Genomic DNA, 20,219 nt, shown 5'->3' with positions numbered 1-20,219 from the left:
ATATGGCTTTCAGGCAGCTGCAGAAGCAGACTCTCTAGGGCCTGCTTAGTTTTTAAAAATGTAACAGCAGCTCCAATATTATAAGTACAGTGCATAACAAGCAATAGAAGAAAATGGAACAGTTTACTTGAAATAGCTTGGGAGCATATCCTCACCATTTTCTCCAAGCCTTGTGCATTTAGCTATTGGTGGCATTTCTTTTGGGACTATTGCTAGGGAAGCCTGAGTTTACACCACCCCAGTTGGCAAGCTTCAACATTTCTGCCAACACATTATCCTGCACCACCAAAGCAGCAGCCAGACTGACAGCCAGGATCCATTTCAGTCATCTCACCCAGATACAAGTACCAGAGCAGCATCACCTCTTGGGCATCAACAGTAAAGGTCCAGGACTGTAAACCACTGGTTTTTAATACCTATTCAAGTGGCTTAGTACAAGCACTGGTGTCAGCATCTTCCTTTCTGCCCCATAAATGGACATGAGAGTGTTCAGGCACAGAACTGCCTTATCCTCTTTTCCTGCCCTCATCATGCCACCTTCAGTCTGCCCATCCCCTCCATCCCGACAGAGTCTAATATAGAATCAGAGAATGGGCTGGATTGGAAGGAACCTTAAAGCCCCCCTGCCACTGGGTCAGGCCCCCCTGGCTTTGCAACCACAACACTGAGTGCTGGGGAACACGACTGGTGACCAGGCACCCGCTAGATGTGGCACCACTCACCCCCTTTCTTTCTCTGGGTCTGACGACCCAGCCCATTTTTTTACTCAGCAAACAGTGCACCCAGTTTCTTCAGGATGTTGTGACACAACATCTAAGGATTTACTCAAATGACAGATGGACACCATCCACCTTTCCCTCATCCACAGAGTGGGTCAGCTTGCCATAGGTGGAGATCAGGTTGGCCAGTCAGGACCCGTCTTTCACAAGCACATGCTGGCTGGGCCTGATAGTCCTGTATGTGCTGTGTGACAGTGCTTAGTACCATGTGCTCCATGACCTTTCCCTGGCAATAAGGTCAGGCTGCCAGATCCTTCTTGTGGCCCTTTTTGTAGGTGGGCATCACATTTGCTACCCTCCAGCCAACTGAGACCTTTCCAGTTAACCAGGACAGTGGCAAAATAATTCAAGTGTCTTGACAAGCTCTTTCATCAGCTCCATCAGTATCCTTCAGAGGAAGATTATTGCTAATTTGTCATGGCTGAAATTGTTAAAACAGGATCTCTTGATGCTTCAAATTGGAATTTATTTTCATGGCGTTTGCTGGGCATTTTAAAAAGTCTTAAGTACTTGAAGTAACTACAAGGCACTACTTACTATCCACAATACCATTAGAGATCTGTAACATGACAGAGAAGGTTCTGGGTGACTAATGAAACCTGTATTCAGAAATAAACAATTGAAAGGTTTTAGACTTCCAGTACAATACGAACACAATACTTAGGTGACTTTGGGGCTTATCAGCGCTGCTGGAGCTTTGCAGGTATGATTAAACTGCAGCTGCTCTTCCGGTAGGGCTTACCACATGAACTCAAGGAATTTTCAATTGTGCTGGTTGCATCTGCTTAGCACTGACATTCCCAGCCACTACCTTCTGGTTTAGGTTACTATCTAGATTAGGTATACCTGCCTACTTCACCTTAAGAGATAAATCTCACCCTGAATTCTCAAAGCCAGTCTAAGCTTATGCACACAAATGTATGCTAGTTTGTTACTTAGAACCAGTTGTCTTAATTCAGAGGGCTATTTAGAATATTTAATGCTCAAAGAAAAAGATATAGGTTAAATGTAAACAACACATTTCTGTGTTCATTAAACTGTTTTAGTTTCAAGAACAGCATAACATTTTCACTTGGCTTCATTTCACACGCTGCCTCATTTTAAACTGCCAATGTGTAGAGATGCATCCCCTACCAGAGCAGTGCAAATTAGGACAGTAAGGACAAATCTATTTCAGAATTAAGCCATTTGGTACCAAAAAGCATGAAGAGAGCGAAGGATAAAATTGCTGGATCATCACTACAAACAATTTAAGCGAACTTTTATTGAAGCATTAAGTTGTGGTACAGATATTTTTAAATGATCAAAGTCTAACACCACAGAAATTATAAACACCATACTCCCCCCATCCTGATCACCCAGATAGTTCAATAACCCATTCAACAGCTTTCATTTTCATAGACGAGGCTTATGCTTCTTTTGTAAGATGCATTCTTTCAGTATTACTTAAAAAGGGATCTTCAGTCTACTTAAAGGACCTCAAGCCAAAAAATGTCAGAACAATTGGGACAATGCAAGAACAAAAAAAAGAAACCCCATTGAAATATTGGTCCTCAATATTAACACCAAAAAGCATTAGTGCCATTTACAGCATGTAATTGATAACATTGGTAGAGAACATCAATAATATGCTTAAAATAAAAAAAAAAATCAAAATGTTCCAACCACTTGATTTCTAACCAAGCAGACTTTAGTTTAGAAGCACTGAAAAAGCGCTCCATTCATAAATACGGAAGGAACAAAAGAACCATTGTATCAAACCAGAAAGACTCAAAACATTGCACGGACAAGAGGGGAAAAATAATCTCAATTTTGTTGTTAACATGCTGGTCTCACAGCTGTTAAATCCCAGTATTTGCAAACAAACATAGCTGAAAGTGTGCCAGCTTTTCAAAGCCTACATTTTAGTCAATACTCATTAAAGTGACTTTGAATTACACACTAATTCATGCTCCATGAATAGCATTCTACTTTGCTGCTGTCCAGGTGTCCCAGACAGCTCTTGTTCTACACCTTCACTTAATGCCCTCAAGTCACAGTAAGAGGAACCACCTTAGCAATTAGGAGGAAAAAACAGATGAAGTCACAACACTCAAGTACAACATAAGTCACATGCACAACAATGTCACAGGACTGTCACAAGACAGAGGCATTAGCTTTGCTTGGAACAACAAAATGAAGTGACACTGGACCAGTTTAGAAGCACTCTTTACAGTCCCAAGTGGCAGGTCACAGGTTTTACTGAGAATAATCCAAGCCAATCAGCGCACCCAGACGAGCAAATCCCAGTCCTCCACTAGCCCTACCTGCCTGTGCTCAGGAGGAGCAGCAGCTTCCTGTTCTGACACAGCAAAGGATTAGGAGAGAAAATGCCTGCTGCCAATATGAACTTGCACTTTGCAAAGCTGTCACACAATTATGCCAAGGGCCTTGAAGCCTGGCTCAGCTCTTCCCCTGTCAAGTCTTGGACCTTCATCAAATTCTGCCGCCGCGTAGCGGTGTGACAGCTTGGGGATGTGGACAGACAAATGACCAATACGGTGAGACAAAACTTAGCCTGCACTAGTACCGATACCCAAGTTACTAAAGGTGAAAGACCAATGCATTAGCTCAGTTCTACAGAAGAGCTGAGCAAATTCCTAGAAGCTTTATTAGAGCATGAAAAGTCAGTCTGATTTAAAAATAAATCAACCACCACCTGTAGTAGCTAAACAATTTGTAACTGTTTTAAGAACTTTCTCCAAACATGAAAGTGTTAATTAGGAATCAGTTTCATTAGAAATCATAGAAGTTCATCAAAAACTGTTTTAGACTGAAATCACAACATAGATTAAAAATAAAAAAGAGTGACAATTTAACAGAGAACTGTCCCCAGTAAGTAGGTAGAGGCTGAAGTCTAATGAGGACGAAAGCCTTGTCTGTGGGGAATTTTTGGTGATACTTGGAGAAAAACTATACTGTGTGTTATTCTACCTGAATCATTTTTACAAGTGTTGTAAAGTTTCATACAGTAAGATTTTTCTACATGCACTTCAATTTCACAGCAAGAGTGGCATAGAGTACCTAAACACAGAAGAGAGCATTCATGCAAGATATCTAACTCCTTGATATAATAATGCATACAATTCAAAATGGTTATACTATGATTACACCTAGGGCTTTCCACAACTACAAGGTGGTGGGAGTGGAAAGCATGGCCCCCTGAATCATTAACTAGAAAGCAACCACCACCTTCTATACGGGATTTCTTTTTGCGTTTTTTCTTCATTCTTAATCAACTGTGCTGTTGCTGGCGATTTTTTGTGAAACTGGTAAAAACAAAATTATAATCACTGAATTGGGCAATCTGGTGATCAAGACGTTTAAACCCCTCAATCTTCTGGGCAGAGGAAAACACTGTGCGACATTTAGAGCTCTAGAAAACAAAAACAAAAAAAGGGAAAGTTACTTTAAAAAGTGTCATTTAGAGATGGATTATCACACTGCATTTCATATATGGTTCTTACTAATACATTTTAAAACCACTCTTCCTGACAGCAGAAAGTTTCATTCCCAAGCAGTGATTCTGCCCCCTACATATGGTACTGCTGTTCTGTGAACAATTATGGGGGGTGGAGCACCTCTCTTATGGACACAAGTTGAGAGAACTGGGGTTGTTCAGCCCAGGGAAGGGAAGGCTCTGGGGCAGATGCTCTTAGAGCACCTTCCAGTACCCTAAAGAGGGCTACAAGAGAGTTGGAGAGAGCATGTAGTGGTAGAACAAGGGGTAACAGATTTAAACTGAGGGAGGGTGGGTTTAGATTAAATATTAGGGAAAAAAAAAACCAAACCCATCTTCATTGTGAGGGTGGTGAGACACTGGAACAGGTTGTCCAGAGAAGTTGTGGATGTCCCATCCCTGGCACTGTTCAAGGCCGGGCTGGATGGGGCTTTGAGCAACCTGGTCTAGTGGAAAGTGCCTCTGTCCACTGCAGGGGGTTGGAACTAGATAATCTTTAAGGTCCCTTCCAACCCAAATAATTTTGTGGTTCTCTGATTAGCTGAGAGCAACACCATTAACAACAGGTATTCTGCAACTGACAGTTGCAGACAAATTGAGAAAAAATGCCAAAGCAAGAAATTATGCCTACACAGAACTACACAGGAATCATTAGAATTCTTGGACTGGGATGCCAAATCTTGCTGTTTCTGAAGTTTTCTGAAGATCAGATTTAGTACATGCCAAAGCAAGACTGAAGGGTATTTTTGCTTTTCAAACTTTTACTTTTCCAGGCAAACTGGAAACTTAATCTCCAGTGATAATCTCTAGCCTTGCTTCATTTGTTCTGTATGTATCTCATCAGCCAATAAGCTAATGCAAGAAAACTCACCTGATTGACAAAGAGAGTTGTCACAAATTTTCCTGGCTTGAAGACCTCTACAACTTTTCTAATCAGGTCATCGTAAGAGGTCTGACTTATGTTTGTTTCAAAACTAACATAAGAAAACTCTGGTTCTGGAGTGATGTGAATAGTCCAGTAAGTTCCCTGAAAAAAAAAAAAGGTATTATTATCACCAAATATTTATTTATTTTATTTACCAATGTTAATTATTAATGAGTGTATAACTTACATCCGATTTCATCCCATTCATTGAATACCCACAAGGATTGAACATTGTAGCATCAATAACAGAACCTGGTATCAGGTCACGAATTCCACTCATCTGAAACAAAGTTAAACAACTCTGTTTATCATGCATCCTTACACTTGTTTAGATTTAGCTCAAACGCAGAATGAACATTTACTCAGCAAAGAGGACACCAGAATTCCCCCAATAAGAAGCCAGTGTGATTAAGTGTACCACTACAGATGACCTTGGTTTGCATCCTGTCACTACATCAATGGCAGTGACAAGCTGCATGCAAGCTGCATACTGCCTCTTACAGAGCCCAGCTGCATCCATCCAAGACAAGGAAACAGCTTAGAACTGCAAAGCATTTTTGCTTTTGCTGCTGAAATGGAAAACAGAGCTTTTCTTCAACTACTATCCACAAAGTGAAGGCTGTTTACATTTACTCCAGAGTAAGGATATGCTACTTCATACCCTAGAAAGAAGAGCAATCCCAAGTGTTTTGATTTACCCTGCAGTACCTGAGCTACAGCCAAATCTCAATAGCAAATACAGTATGAGAACCAAAGCCCAAGATGGAAAACAAGATGAAGTCAGTATACTTGTCAGGAAAACTTATTCATGTCACATGACTTCCCCATCTGGGAAAAGGAGGCAAAGTCAAGTTATGCTTCGACCCCAAATCTGCCCTTCTCCTCATGGAAAAGGCTCCCTGATTTAATCTTGATTTGGATAACTACTTAACCTTTTTGTTCCTTATCTCCAGTCTGAGCCTTACTGCTCGTGATCTACATCCTTAAAAGTTACTCAACTTGTAGTTTTATTCCTATTTGCACATTCTTCAGAGTAAAAGCTTCCAATTACCCAAAGCACTGCATATTGCTGCCTTCACTAAAGGAGGGCATTGAAAACATGAAGTTATATTCTCCCAAAACACCCTTGTGTTAAATCCATTTTCCTCACAAAGTATTAATCCAAGACTTCCTATGACATCTCTCCTACCACAAAATAAACCTTGTACTAAAAGGTAAGTGAATGATGCATTTTGTTGCTCAATTTCCACCATTCCCCAAAATGCTCAGTTTTCAAGCAAACATACACGAGTGACATCATTTGCAGTAACACCATCTTTCATGTAGAACTGGTCCATAACTACTGGGTCAAGCTCACTCATCAGAATTTCCAGTGTCTGATCAGGCTGATTGGATATCCGACTCTCTGGGAAATCCAGGGTGTACAGGTACCTACATGAAGCACAAATCAAGTATGTAACACATATTGACAGCACCAAGTTCCACTGTAAAGACTTCAAACTCTTTACATACATACCAGCAATCAGAGTTCATACGCCCCATGCAATAAGCTGCTCCATCTAGACAAGACAAAAATGCTTCAGTTAATGTACCACAGTTGAACATTTATGTAAATTATCATATTCATTTCTTATTTAAAGACAGGGGCCTTTCACAGAACCCCACGAGATTCACTGATGCAGTCAGTACCACATCAAATAACCAGGCATTTAACTTCAGGAATGCAAAGTTAATAATCAGAAAAGCAAGCTTCCTTAGAAGTGGGTCTGGACACCCCAGCTGAGAGGCTACTATCAGGAAATCAATATTACAGTTTAGCTATGCACAGAGAGAAGTACATTACATGGTACTCTTAAAGCCTCTGTTAAATGCATTTATGATTATAATTTCTTTTCAGATAACTCAGATGAGTACCACAGCTTCCATGTTCCTTCAAAAACCTGTCACCTTAAATTTTTAGATTCTTCTTAAAAGTCTTAAACTGCATTAAATGTTTAAATTCGGTTTTTAGCATAGTAACTTCTCTGAGAAGTCACACATTTCTCTGAGAAGCCCACATTTTTCTCCAGTGCATTACTTACTTTAAATTACTATCCTAGCTTTTTAATAGGGCTTTCAGAATTTGGCAGAGTGACTGAAAGTCTGAAGATGACCCAGTTAAGACAAGGTACTAAATCAAGCTTGGTATAATTTAAATTTTGATCTTGGCAAGCTAGTATCAGAAATTCAGAAAGTAAGCATTTACAGCTTTTGACTTTCATGCAAGGACCGCTGAATTCTTCACCTGGCAGCCTGTACCCATTGTACTGCTCATCACTTTTCATACATCAATCCTTCACCCAACTTTGTTGAAGTTTCATCAACTTACTTGGGAAAATTTCATTAAGAAACTCTACTTCTTCCTGGAAATTCCTATGTGGGTACTCCTGGTGGGAAGGCTTCATGAAATTCTTACGTGAATAAAAGAAGCTCTGAAAAAATAAAGGTGCATCTTAGGTATTGAGTGTATGCATCCATCTTGAACCTAAGAGTTTAGAAAACTGCAAGCATGTATCATGAACTTTCACAGGACCTAAGTTTTCCTTGTCAAAACACTGCTATCTGTATTCCCATTTCAGAAGCACACAGTTATTCCTATCTTAATTTCTAAGCTTCAGGAGACGGTTTACTTACAAAGTTGTTTTCCACTAGACAGCATGGGCACAGTTACTCTTAAGTAACTCAGCACAATAGCTTTTGTTAGTTAGCACCCACTAAGAGACAAAAAAAGGGGCAACTGCTGCAGCAGAGCAATCTTACATTACAATCTTCCCATTATGGGAAGTATACATAAATGTCCAAGTTTCAGAATATTTAACGAAGAGTGAATTTGAAATATTAGCAAAATGGTTTTTTGTACATTCCAAGGAAGATTTTTTTTACCTTACCTGAATTGAGTCAAACCCACTGTACTCCCTAGCAAGCTCCAACAGGGGAACCAGTGCTTGCAGTAAGAGGGTGGTACCACACGTCTTCAAAATGAAACGTCTCTTGGAGACAAACATGCTACTCTCACTGTAAAAGAGGTGTTAAGACTATATTAAGTGCTCTACATAAAACAATCCAGGAGGGAGTTGTTAGGTCTTGGTACTTATCCCAACCAAATGCATTACTCTAAGTGAACATTCAGTATATGGCACAAACATACCTAGCAAATAGATCAAATCAATAGAATGCAGCTAACATTTGAAAGCTGTCATTATTTCCCAAAACAAACACCTGCTCCAAGCATGGTATCACAGAGCTGTCACACTACAGGAAAAGGCAGACACATTAGACACCCTTAAACTATCTGAGAAATACAAACATTCTGTGAAGTGGATACACAGGCACAGCTATATGATATATATATAGAGATATGGCTCGTAAGTAAGATACAGAAATTAACTATATATCAACTAAGTCAGATACTTAACTACAGCCCAGCTGAACTGGAGATAGGCATTCATACTACATCCAGAACATTTAAACATGCTTAACAAGTATCTTTCCATCAGGTAACTGAACAATGGGAGTAAAAATTAATTTAAGTAACTCAGCTTGGAATGCTGAGTATACAAATTCAAAATCAAGGTTAAATTTTATCCAGGATGCAGTGCAACTAGTTACTCTTTCCAGAATTTTGTTTTAAATATGTGAATCTTGAAGAAACAAGACTTGAACACAGTTTCTTTGACTAGCTTGCTCTTAGCACAACCTTGCCCTCAAGGCAGTCTTTTAGAGTACAAAAGCTTCAGTATTTGTAATCTGAAATAAACCAGAGAATGTCAAACATTTCTGTAAAGTTCATGTACAAAAAGCAAGAAAAGTATTTTGCGAGATGAAAAACACATGGCAAAAGTAGTGTCCTTACAATTAAATGCAGCACAACAAAAAATCCAGGGTTCCAGGAAATCTACAGTTTTACAGATACCCTTAGGTCAGCTGCAAGTGTTGTTCCACTTGATTGCATTATGTGCAGTAAAAGCTGATCTACCAATAAGGATTTTTTTTTTGCTGATCTATAAGTGACACCTATAGCCTATTGTGCTGAAGCAATTAATACTGAAATTCTGTATTTGGGACACTTATTTACCCATGGACAAAAATCAGTGATGAGGTGCAAAGCCACCACAGCTCTGTCAATCCTTCTGGTTAAAGGGAAAGAGAAATACAACTATGATGAGATTTGCACCTCTGAGCAGGAGATCCCTGCAAGTTGTAGCCATCAAATTGCCATTAACCCAAGACTGGATTCTCAGCCAAGTGAATCACATATGACAGCTTTCACTTTTTTTCCTCCTAGGGACTAAAAGAATGAGCCAGTGCCTTACCTGAGTACATAAGCTTCCTGCTTGTCAGTTTTTGTCACACTTATGATCAAACAATGCACATTCTCCAGAAGTTTGTCCCACTCAATCCTGTGAAGAAATTACAGAAGAGCACAAACAACAGGTTAAACAAACCAAAGCTTGCTGGAGCCCTGGGTAAAAAGCCCGAACAAGACTGGAGTCTTGAGTTACTGGATCTGAGAGCATAAAATGGGAAGAGTTTTCATACTGTCTCTCACAATGCAGTAACACTCCATTCTTTGCTCTTGATGGCTCAGTAGTCCTCAAAAATCTGTTACCATGATCTGCTGCATGCAGACAACTGCTGAAGAACAACCTCAAGCTTCTAACCAGGTGAGCCAGGATAACCTTAAATCCTGCATCCCACAGGTGGGTAACTTAAGGTATGCTTTAGCTTGAACCTCTGTGCACTTCAATCACAGCAGTCATTGACAACTACTACAGTAATAAACCAGTAGGTTATCATTGAGATGTTTTAACTGACTAGTTTAGAGTCAAGTTTGTAATTTAACTGAAAAGCTAAAAACTATTATTAATAGATTCAGTGGTCTGAATGCCTCTTTGAATAACCAAGATCACAGAATTCCTTCATACAGTGCAAACTGTAGCTATGGTGCTAGAATTCAGTATGGTGGTAGAAGTTCAATATTTCAATTCTTTACCAATATTACTCATTCTACAAAGAATCTGAAACAAAAATAAAAAAACCAGAACAAAACACCAACAACCCCCCCCCCATAAAAAACAAATACAAAAAAACCCAACAAAAGCCAAGGGCTCAAATTAAGCCAAAAGACTGAAGTACTCAAGAGAAACGAGGGACTCGCAAAAAAACTACTCCGGTTGTCACTTTAGTCTTGTGTCTACACCAGATTAGTAGAATTCAACATAGTCAATTTTGCTAAAAATAAGACAGGAACAGATACAGCTTCCTGACGTCACAAAACTACAAGAGTGCCAGCTGTCCTACTTCTCCCTTCCCTCAGCATATTCCACCTGCAGGTTTGTGCTGGCTCCTGTCCTCGGGGATGTCATGATCCAAGAGATTTACTAACCCAGCACAAAACTAAGCTGCCCATCAGTAGAGCTAGAATAACTGCAGGAGCTAGGAGTACGAAAAAATGGCCAATTTTTCATCACCAAGCAGGCTCAGCTTGGCCATATAAAACTGTCAGCCTAATCCTTCTTCAGGAGGCAGACCTCTCAGCCTTTACTGACACTGCAAAAGCCCCAGGGCTGTACTCCAGGACAGAGCACTCACTGTTAATTCCATCAACACTTTCTCCTGCAGCCACCAGTCTTTCCCCTTAGAAAACTGGTCAGCTTGTGAAGTTGAAATTTTGTATTCTGACATATGTATAATCAAAACATCCATATATTCTTTAGCCTTTCTAAACAGTCAGCAAATAAATGCCTTAACTTCTCCCTTCATGAATTCATTCATTCAAAAGAATGCCTTTTCAAAATTAATTCTGTACCTTTACTAACTCGAGGATTTTCCCATTTAAAATACATATTACACCAGAACAGTAATACTCATGTATGACTCAACCAGAACATACATTAAGAAAATTCTATCCATTAAAAAACCCTCATAAGCAAGTGTACATCTGATTAACTTAGAAATTCAGTGATATAACTGGATACTTAAAATGAAAGTGAGTTTTGCTCCAGTTAGTGACCCTCGATGAAATGCTTTTCTGCAAACACAGACATGACAGCACACTCAAATCTCCATGTTAAATGAAAAAGCTTATTTTGAATGCTCAGGCCCACTCATTTACTCAGCTCTATGTTTATGTCATTGATTGGATTTAGTTCTGTTCCTAAAACTCAAGTGTACACAAAAATGCAAGCAGCTGCTCACCTTAAAAAGAGTGGTAAATGCAGAGAGCGAAATAGGTATCATATAAACTATCTTCTAAATGCTCCTAAAAAATAGTACTACTTTGCTAGTAAGAATACTAAAGGATTTAGTTTTCTCTGGCTACAGCACACCAGCATAAGTTTGCCAGACACTCCTGTAAATTGAACTAAGTAATGTATTAGATTGTTCAAACCATTCCAGCATCCCTACTGACATTTTATCTGCCATTAAATAAACACCCAGAGTATGACACTGCATTTGGGAAAGGTGAGGAAGGGTTCCCTGATGCTGAGCTGTACTAACTCCATTTGTACATTACTACAAATCTGATTTTGTACTTGTCCAAGTATTAATGGACATGTAACTATCTTAGGCTTTGCAAGAGCATACGTCTCAGCCTTCACAAGCTTCTTACTCGGTCAGACAGTCAAAACCTCAGGCTTAAGCAGGCAAGTGACACTTTTTCTTTAAGTATCACTGTAGTGCAGTTCTGTGCATGCATTTCAGGGCAACGCCTTGTGCATGTTTTCAGACACATATTTGCAGAGGAAGATGTAACAAGTTTGACAGTTCAGTGAGGGGCCAGTATAGCACCAACAATGCACTGTTGTGGGTTAAGTGCAAAGCCCAGGATGCAAAGGAAGTCCCATTATGCTTGCTGGTACCACAGCTGGTATTTCGGTTCCATGGCTGAAATCTGCAGTTGCACGAGACCTTTGCACCACAGCTTTGCTCAAGTCCTCACTGTGGCACTACAGAAACTGTAGCTAAGCATACACTAAATGTTGTGTTCAGCCTTTACAGAAATAAAGGGCAAGGTCATAATCCAATCTGTCTAGGGCAGCATTAAGGAAAAATCCTACAACTTCAGAATCAGACAAGATGCCAGGCTTGCTCTAGAAGCATGCACAGACTAACAAAGGGTTGCAGCACCAGGATCAGACTTGGCCACATTAGGGAGCAGTTCTGCTGGGATACTGGCCTGTATCTAACTGCATTTTAAAGTTAAGTACAGAAAACTAAAGGAAGGCTGGATTTGATCCAATATAACCTATTTAAACAAGATGACCTTACTTTTTGGCATGTTCTATTGTTTAAAGCTAAGGAAGAACATCTGGGACTACTTTGTACCAAGTAGATTAAGTTCAGTACAAGTCTAATCCTTGTATTTCTTCCCCCTTTTTTTTCTTGGCTCCATATAATTGTCACTAGTTGAAACAATATCTACTCACACTTGAATGAAGAAACAAAATCAACCTTAAAAGTAGTATTTCAGTAGTTATTACTACATGTATTGCAGCTATTCAATAATAAGTAAAAATCCGCTAAGTTAGTAATTTAAGATATTTGAGAGCACTACTAATTTGCATAGCTGAGTTAAGTTTCAACTTGGAAGCAAAGCCTGCAATGGAAAAAGGGTACCAAAGTAAGACTGATTCTCAGTGTAGTGCCATCGTGGACATGCGCTCTTCAAAATTCCCCCTTCAATGATCAATGTGCAAGGCATTACTAGTTCCTAAATTATTTCCCATAGCCAGACATCAGGACAATGCCACTTTGGAAACTGCTTTCCTATACTCAAGCATAGCAGAATATGATCCATGAGAGTCATTGGCAGATTTCACTGGAAGCAAGTTCTGCAGCAGACCTGCAGACACGGACTTGAGACTGACTCCTCACTTATGTGGGCTTATTGACCACTTCCACATTACAAAGTTATAAGATCCCCTTTCTGAATTTTCAAATAACTGCTACTGATCCAGAGTCAAATTAGTTTCTTGAATGGGCAAGCATGATACAACTCAAATGACTGCACCTTCTCAGAGAACAGCATCCATGAAAATGGAATACATCCACTCAAGTGTGACAAACTACCCTCACTTGAACAGTAAAAAGCTATTTGTTATACACTTGACTAGCAGAACATCCCAAAAAGAAAAAAACAAAACAAAACCAAGTTTAACAACCTGCTCCAATACCTGTGTTGCAATATTTAATGCCTTATCAACAGACTTGTTACCAGAGTACAAGTAACTTCCACGCAAAAGCCAGCCAGGTATGTCAGTAGGGAAAAGCTATTAGAACTTAGAGAGAAGTAGCTTAATTGTAGGAAGTATGCTTCATGAATAGTCAACAGTTCCTCTCAACCAAGTTCCAAAGCATCATATTTGCTCCTTTATTTCAGAAGGAAGTTTTCCTTGACAGATAAAACCATGCTTTTGAACACAAGATATTGGTCTCTTCTGAGCCTTTACCTTCAGGGGTAAAACACATCCTATGACAAGAGTCAAGCATGCCAGGCACAACACTGCTGCTTCAGGCCAACTGGAACTGGGAACAGCAATTTGAAGAGATTAAGAACTACATCGAGAACTCATTCCTATCAGCAGCCAACAGCCTCCTCAAGCATACCACCCCAGTAACAGGACCTTGCTAAGGCTGCCACACAGCACTGTAGAGAAAAGCTGTACTGCAGTAGGGCAGGAATTCTTAGGAAATAAATCATATTTATTATAAAGACATCTTTAGCCACATACTCTTGTATAGCTTTTCATTAGAATAGAACAGCTGACAATTCTGTAGTACCACAAGTAATAAGCCTTTTAATCTTGACTATGTAAGACCTCATTCTAATATTAAGCATTCAAATGCAGAACAATCTTTCATCCCCTCAACTGTTACCTACTAAGTGGTTTTAGGAGCCACATAGGTATCAGTCACCTCATTAGCAGGCTACAGCAAATTCCTACCAGTACTGTAATCCAGACAGCCTAAAACTCTGTCTAAACTGCCTAGGCAGAGGAGATGCAGCCAAGACACAAAAAAGCTGGCTAAACATCGGTGTCAGCAGAGCTGGAACATTGCTTTCAAGCATCCCAAAACAGGCAGGAACAGTACAGAGCTCACAAAAGTCACAAGCATTTTAAAGCACCTCTCATCAGCTTGTGTATTTCTCTGCAGACAGGTGCACGTGAATTACTTCCTATTAGAAATAATTTATAAATTGCTGTTTAAGATAGGTTACCTTGAACCACTTACACAGCCTGAGTTCAGGCTCAAAGCACTTGCAGCTAAGATAAGTTTACATGGGCAATATCTGTGGGGTGCACAGAAGTGTCACACCCTCTATATGTTCTGAGCACAGCTATACAGAGAGACTGTCCACATCTCCCTTATCTTAAACCTAAGAAGCCCTCCAGGGACAAGCACTTAACATTGAGAGACAGGCACCTGGGTGGAAAATTGCATCCACATTGAAAGTGATTCTGTGCAGTACTGATCACAAAATCCCTCTTGCCTAGAAAGTCCCAAGCCAGCTACTTAGGAGTGTCCCTCCCAAATTAAACCAAGATATTTCAGCAATGGCACAAAGATGGCCACAGCTGGGGCTCTGAAGGCTGCATATTTCTCCTGTTGTGAGCCTTACACCACTATTGCAGTTTTATGGGATGGGGACTCCATCCTTTACATCCAAGGAGCTCAATGGGTATTCCCAAGCCTCTCATATGCAAGGACATTGGAAATATTTGAGGAAGCATGAGCCCCAGCAGGCACAGCAGGACTTAAAAGCAACATTCAGGGCAAATTTGAGTGCAATTTGCTCCAGAAGGAACACAGTAAGACAGCAAGTATCTACCAAGAACTCCAAGTCTTCCTGTTCTCCAGGCCAAGCAAACAACCATTAGGAAAGCCCTTTGAGGAATACACCAATAGCTGCTTATTTATATTCTACAGTCTCAGTAAGGGCCCAGACCTTTGACAGAAATTGACTACCCAAATGCTTCAGCACTTTTAGTGGTAACGGAGGAAAACGCCAGAAACTCTTGAACAGAAGTCTTCACTTCCTGCAAGCAATATCCAAATCAGTAGTAGTGAGAATAAAAGGGCTTGTTTCCATTGTGTGAAACCAATCTTTAATTACAATTTTGCATTATAAGAAAGCACTTTACCTGTAGTTTTGAACCTGATCAAAAATCTAGTTGATTAATATCCATTCTGATGAGGGGATGACTGCACTCTTACATAAAGTTCTCCAAATAACCTTGCATCATCCGGGAAAAAAAGCTCCACAGGTACAAGGGGACAGAAGCCCTTATCTCAGCACAGCCCTGCCTTCTTTCCAGAGTCACTTCAGTTTTGTTCCAAAGCTCTGCAGGAGCAGAGCAGGGCTCGTGGCTCAGCTTCCTCATACCTTCAGCATTTGAGGAAACAGGCAGGTAACACTGGCCAGGACCAGGGGAAGGGGCAGAGATGCCACGGCACTGCAGCAGTGAGCTGACTCGGGCTACAGGGTGCAGTACACAGCAAGGATTTACATGACTCCTACCAAACCCTTGATTGTATTGGGTGCTTGGGAGCTTTCTTGTAGCACAGGGTCAGAATGTCCTAGCAGTGTCACCCCATTGCTGAGTTTCCTCCAGCTTGTGTACAACAGAGACATAATATAGACAAATAGGAAGATTAAAAGTTCATAAATAAGCTCAGTTTCTGAGTATTCCTCACGGTTGAATGCTTGAGAGATGAGCTTTTAGCACTGGCATAATTTATTTATGGTTTCAAACTTCTGTACATTCAAGATCCTGATAGCCCTTGAGAAGGAAATTGCATAGCTGCACATCATCTGAAGGAATTTTACTGTGGGAATAGTGAATGCACTACACAGTCACCATGGAAATCCAGGGCTTGCAGCAAGTTCATCATGTTTTCAACAAACCCTCTGCTTTCTATACATAGTTTAAGGCTATTTTTTCAGGGGAAAAAAAAAAAGCTTTATAAAGCATGGTGTGAACAAGCAATAAAATTAAAGTAAATTATTTTGAGACCACAAAAACATTAACTTCATTCCACTGCTGGATATAAGCAGGGGAGGCATATTTAGATGCTTGTCAGTAACTATTTCAACCACAAGACCTTTTTCATTAGCAAGTGACCAAAAACACCCCAAAACTTAACAAAATAAAGCTCAAATTCCCTGCTTTTTAGTAGGGACCTTTATTGAATGTATTACAATGACAGATCTTTTCTGAAATACATTACACATAATCCAAACTTTTATCCAGAGAGTAGGTTTCCCCATAAGAGCGGAAAAAAGTGGAAAAAAGTCTTAATTGCATCAGGTCAAGAACTTTTTTTGCTGATGATATCCAGCAAAGACTTTAAAATATCTAATCCCTAACAAGCACGCACAACACGGAAATTTTTAGCTTTGAGCACCAGCTTAGTCATTCAGTAGATGAATGGTTCACATTTCACTACTAAGCAGGTATTACAATACAAAAGGCAAGCTCAACTGGTTTGCAACTTGATTCTAATTTAGCTATTGTTCTACAGTTTCAGCTTTGATTTCAGGTTCAGTTCAACATAAACTAGCTTATTCAATCACCTTTATAGAATTATCATGGCAGGATACATTGTATTCAGTTTGCATCTATCAGCTGTAACAGGTAATTGAATTCTAACAGTTTTCCAGAAGGTAATGTTTGTAGAAGGTTATTTCATGCTAGAAACACAGTATCACTGATAATTACAAGTGGACTCAGGTTAATAGCAATCTCACACATGTCACAGCTTCCTAGCAAAGAAAGTAAGCTAGTTCCATTAACATGTTGTATTAAGAGCCAATTAACACGAAAGTCTTCAAAGCCTGCTCACAGCTCTGACACCGCATTAAAGACTACACGTTCAACAGTTAACAGTTCTTATCCACTCTATTAAAACTTTACAGCCATATCTAAACCACACAAAGGAACTATCCCAGCACCCACCCTGCAATTACTTTAAATGCTCTGGGAGCAGCTTAAAAGTTAGGTTCGAAGTTTTGGAAAGTCTTTGCAAAAATTAGTCTGAGCCGACAAATGGAACATCAGAGAGCATGAATGTGTCAATGAGGAAAGCATTCGCAGAATGCCATCTCTAAACTACGTCGGCACATCAACAAAGTCCAACGAGTACTTCTTTGGAATTTCACATTTTAAGTCTAACACTACAGGACTCCTCCAGCACCCAAGTAGCTCACATCATCTGCAAGCGTTTCAGCTAGGATTTTCCTTCCAGGATTGCCTAGACATTAACTATACAAGCTGTTACCCTGTGTCTACTACACCACTAAGCCTCAAAGAGCTATAAAACCACATTCGATGATTTCCACGTTAAGTACATTATTCGGAAAGGTCTATATACCTTCACAAGTCAAAGTTACACAAGCAAATTACCTCATTACACCAACAGGTCAGAGGTAAAAATGTATTCCGCAGTACTTCTGGTACAGCAGAAATGAAGCTTCTACTAACCATGGACACATGGGCTACTCAGACTTTAAAAAAAAAGGTATCAGCTCACTGCCAATTCACATCTGTGAAGAGCCAATTCTGCCGACATATAGACATGGGAAATTTTCTGAAAAATACCAAAGCAAAGAAAAAGACAAACAAGACACATCCTCTGAATGGAGATCATTAACATACTCCAAACATTAAGTACACTATTACAAGCTCTCTTGCTCAATCTCCCAGAGCAGCAGAGACGGCTGGGTAACAGCGCTGTGCACAAGCAGATCTGGATACACCGAGAGCCAGATCCTCCAGCAACCTGAAAAGCTGAGCAGCTGACCATAGTGAAAGGTGAACTACTCACTTGAGTATAACCTTCAGATTTGTCCTGTTTGCTTAGGACATTTTCTTAGCTACATTTTCCAGCTATGTTACTGATCCCACCTACATGTCATTTTTGTTGTCACCGCAAGCTCATCCCTAGTTCTGCAGATTTTGCTTTGTACTTCAAGCTTGCAGCTACCATTTTCTTACACTTCCAGAACACAATTTTTTGTGGATCAACAGCTGGACCTTCACTTAGTCTAAGTGTTCCACAGAATCCTAGAACGGTCTGGGATGGAAGTGGCCTCAGAGATCCCCTAGCTCCAGCGTTTCCACACGGTACCGCTCCAAAACACAGCGCTGGCAATCGGCAGCACAGACGGCCCGTGCCCGCCTTGCCCAGCACGGCTCCCGAGCCCCCCGAGCGCCGGCAGGTGGCCATCGGCCCCCGTGCTAACAAAGGCGGCGCAGGCACATTCCCGGGCGGCGGGCGGGGAGCGGCGGGAGCCGGTGCCGAGCACGTGCGCCGGGAGCGGAGCGGGCCCCGGGCCTTCCTTCCCCGCCCCGGGCGGCGCCGAGCGCGGCGCCAGCGCATTCCCCACATGCCCATTGGGTGACGGGCGCGGCCCGGCCCTCCGCGGCGTCCCGCTCCCATTGGCCTCGGCTCCTCAATGGGGCAGAAGGACGGGAGCGGCGGCGCGGCCCGGGAGCGCGGCCAGGACACTCACGTGTAAACCGCGGCTCCGGCCACACTTCTGGGGGAGGAGGGGGCACCGCCTTTCCCGGTGCCTCCCTCGCTCCGGTGCCCACCGCACCGCTGGGAGACACGGGAAGGGTCCCCGGGTACCGCCTGCTTCCCCCGGCGAGAGCCGCCCTATGGACCTCTCCGGCTCCGCAGTGCCACACCGGCCATGCGACAGGGAACCATCCGCCCTCGCCGCGACAGCCGCAGGGATCTCCCTTCCCAGATGGCATTAACGGGGAGGGAGACTCCCGAGCCCCCGCTCTCCGCACTACGGCACGGGCAGGCATTTCCCGAGCCTTCTCATCCCGAAACTGGCCGTCGGAGCGGGACGAGCCGCCGCAGAGGGGTGGGCTCCAGCAGCACTGCGCCACCGCGCCCGCTCCCCCCGCGGCGCTCCCGGCCGGCGCGGCACACGCCCGGCTCCCGCTCCGCTCCGCTCCGACACATGTTGCCAGCGGGAGCCGCGCGGGGCTGCACGAGCTGGCGGCGCGGAACGGCTCCCGGCACCGCCGCCTCCCTGCCCGGGGGTCCCTGGAGGGCGGCGGAAGGTCATTCCCAGCGGGGAGACGCCGGGGCTGTCACCGGGAAAGCGGGAAGGCGGCCGGCAGCGCGGGAGCCCAGCCCCCCACCGACGGCCACCCCGGAACCTGCCATCCCCCGGCGCGGCCGCCATCGCCCCCCAAAGCGCCGCCACACCCGGGCCATTCAGGGACCCTCCCGCCCCGCCGGCCGCCCCCCAGGGGCAGCGCTGCCCCCGCCACCGCCTCTCCCCGCTCCCACCCCACCGCGCCCCGGCCGATCGCGGACCTGGGTATGGTGCGGAGGTCGCCGGACCCCTTGCTCTGGTGCGGCTCCTGCTGCGCGGGCTGCTGCCGGGCGAACCACACCTCCAACAGCTTCTCGGTCCCTTCGAAGAAGTGTGCACCGCTCTCCTTCATGGTGAGACAAGTCGGCAACCAACAACCACAGAAATTAAACGACAACCAAACTGCCGCCCCCGGCCGCCACCGTTCGCTGCTGCTGCACGGGCCGCGCTGCTGCCGCCGCCGGGTCCCAGTCCGTCCCGGGCGGGTTTCACCTTCTGGGGGATTTGCGTAATATTAATTTAAAAAAAAAAAAAAAAAAAAAAAAAAGGAATAAGTAGAAGAAGGATTTTTTTTTTTTTTTTTAAACGGGCGAAAACCACCCGGAGTGCGCGGCGGCGGATGCGGCGTGAGCGTGTGTGAGCGGGTTACAGTCCGAGCGGGGGTGCGGGCGGGCGATGCGGTTCGGTTCCTTGTAGTCCGTGTGTTCCCCTGTTACAGAGAAGAGCGTTGAGCGAGCGCTAGCTAATGTCGCCGGCCATACTGTGTAAGCGAGGGGCCAGTGCGCACGCAGCCGCCTTTATACCCCCGCAGGTAACCGCATCACGCCCGACCGCGCCGCTCATTGGGCGCGCCCC

The 20,219-nt window shown here is 42.8% G+C and overlaps 1 protein-coding gene across 2 annotated transcripts; it reads right to left on the bottom strand.

Annotated features, from left to right (window-relative positions):
* Positions 1–2,023: 2,023 nt before the first annotated feature.
* On the bottom strand, positions 2,024–20,219 carry AMD1 (adenosylmethionine decarboxylase 1). 2 transcript variants are annotated; one of them, XM_086876827.1, is made up of 9 exons: positions 19,586–20,219; positions 9,556–9,642; positions 8,131–8,257; positions 7,572–7,674; positions 6,720–6,762; positions 6,490–6,634; positions 5,391–5,483; positions 5,150–5,305; positions 2,024–4,194 (listed from the first exon to the last, which is right to left on the bottom strand). In XM_086876827.1, the coding sequence occupies exons 1-9, from the start codon at positions 19,714–19,716 to the stop codon at positions 4,054–4,056; spliced, it is 1,026 nt and encodes a 341-aa protein (XP_086732953.1). In that variant the 5' UTR covers positions 19,717–20,219; the 3' UTR covers positions 2,024–4,053. The 2 variants fall into 2 exon arrangements, with proteins under 2 accessions (XP_086732953.1, XP_086732954.1); XM_086876828.1 differs by lacking the exon at positions 19,586–20,219 and adding an exon at positions 10,254–14,457 and having other exon boundaries at positions 9,556–10,175.

Source organism: Cyanistes caeruleus, chromosome 2, assembly GCF_971803275.1.
Source record: "Cyanistes caeruleus chromosome 2, bCyaCae1.hap1.1, whole genome shotgun sequence".
Taxonomy (NCBI): domain Eukaryota; kingdom Metazoa; phylum Chordata; class Aves; order Passeriformes; family Paridae; genus Cyanistes; species Cyanistes caeruleus.
Note: the sequence above shows the minus strand (reverse complement) of the source record. Positions and strands in the feature narration are given on the sequence as shown.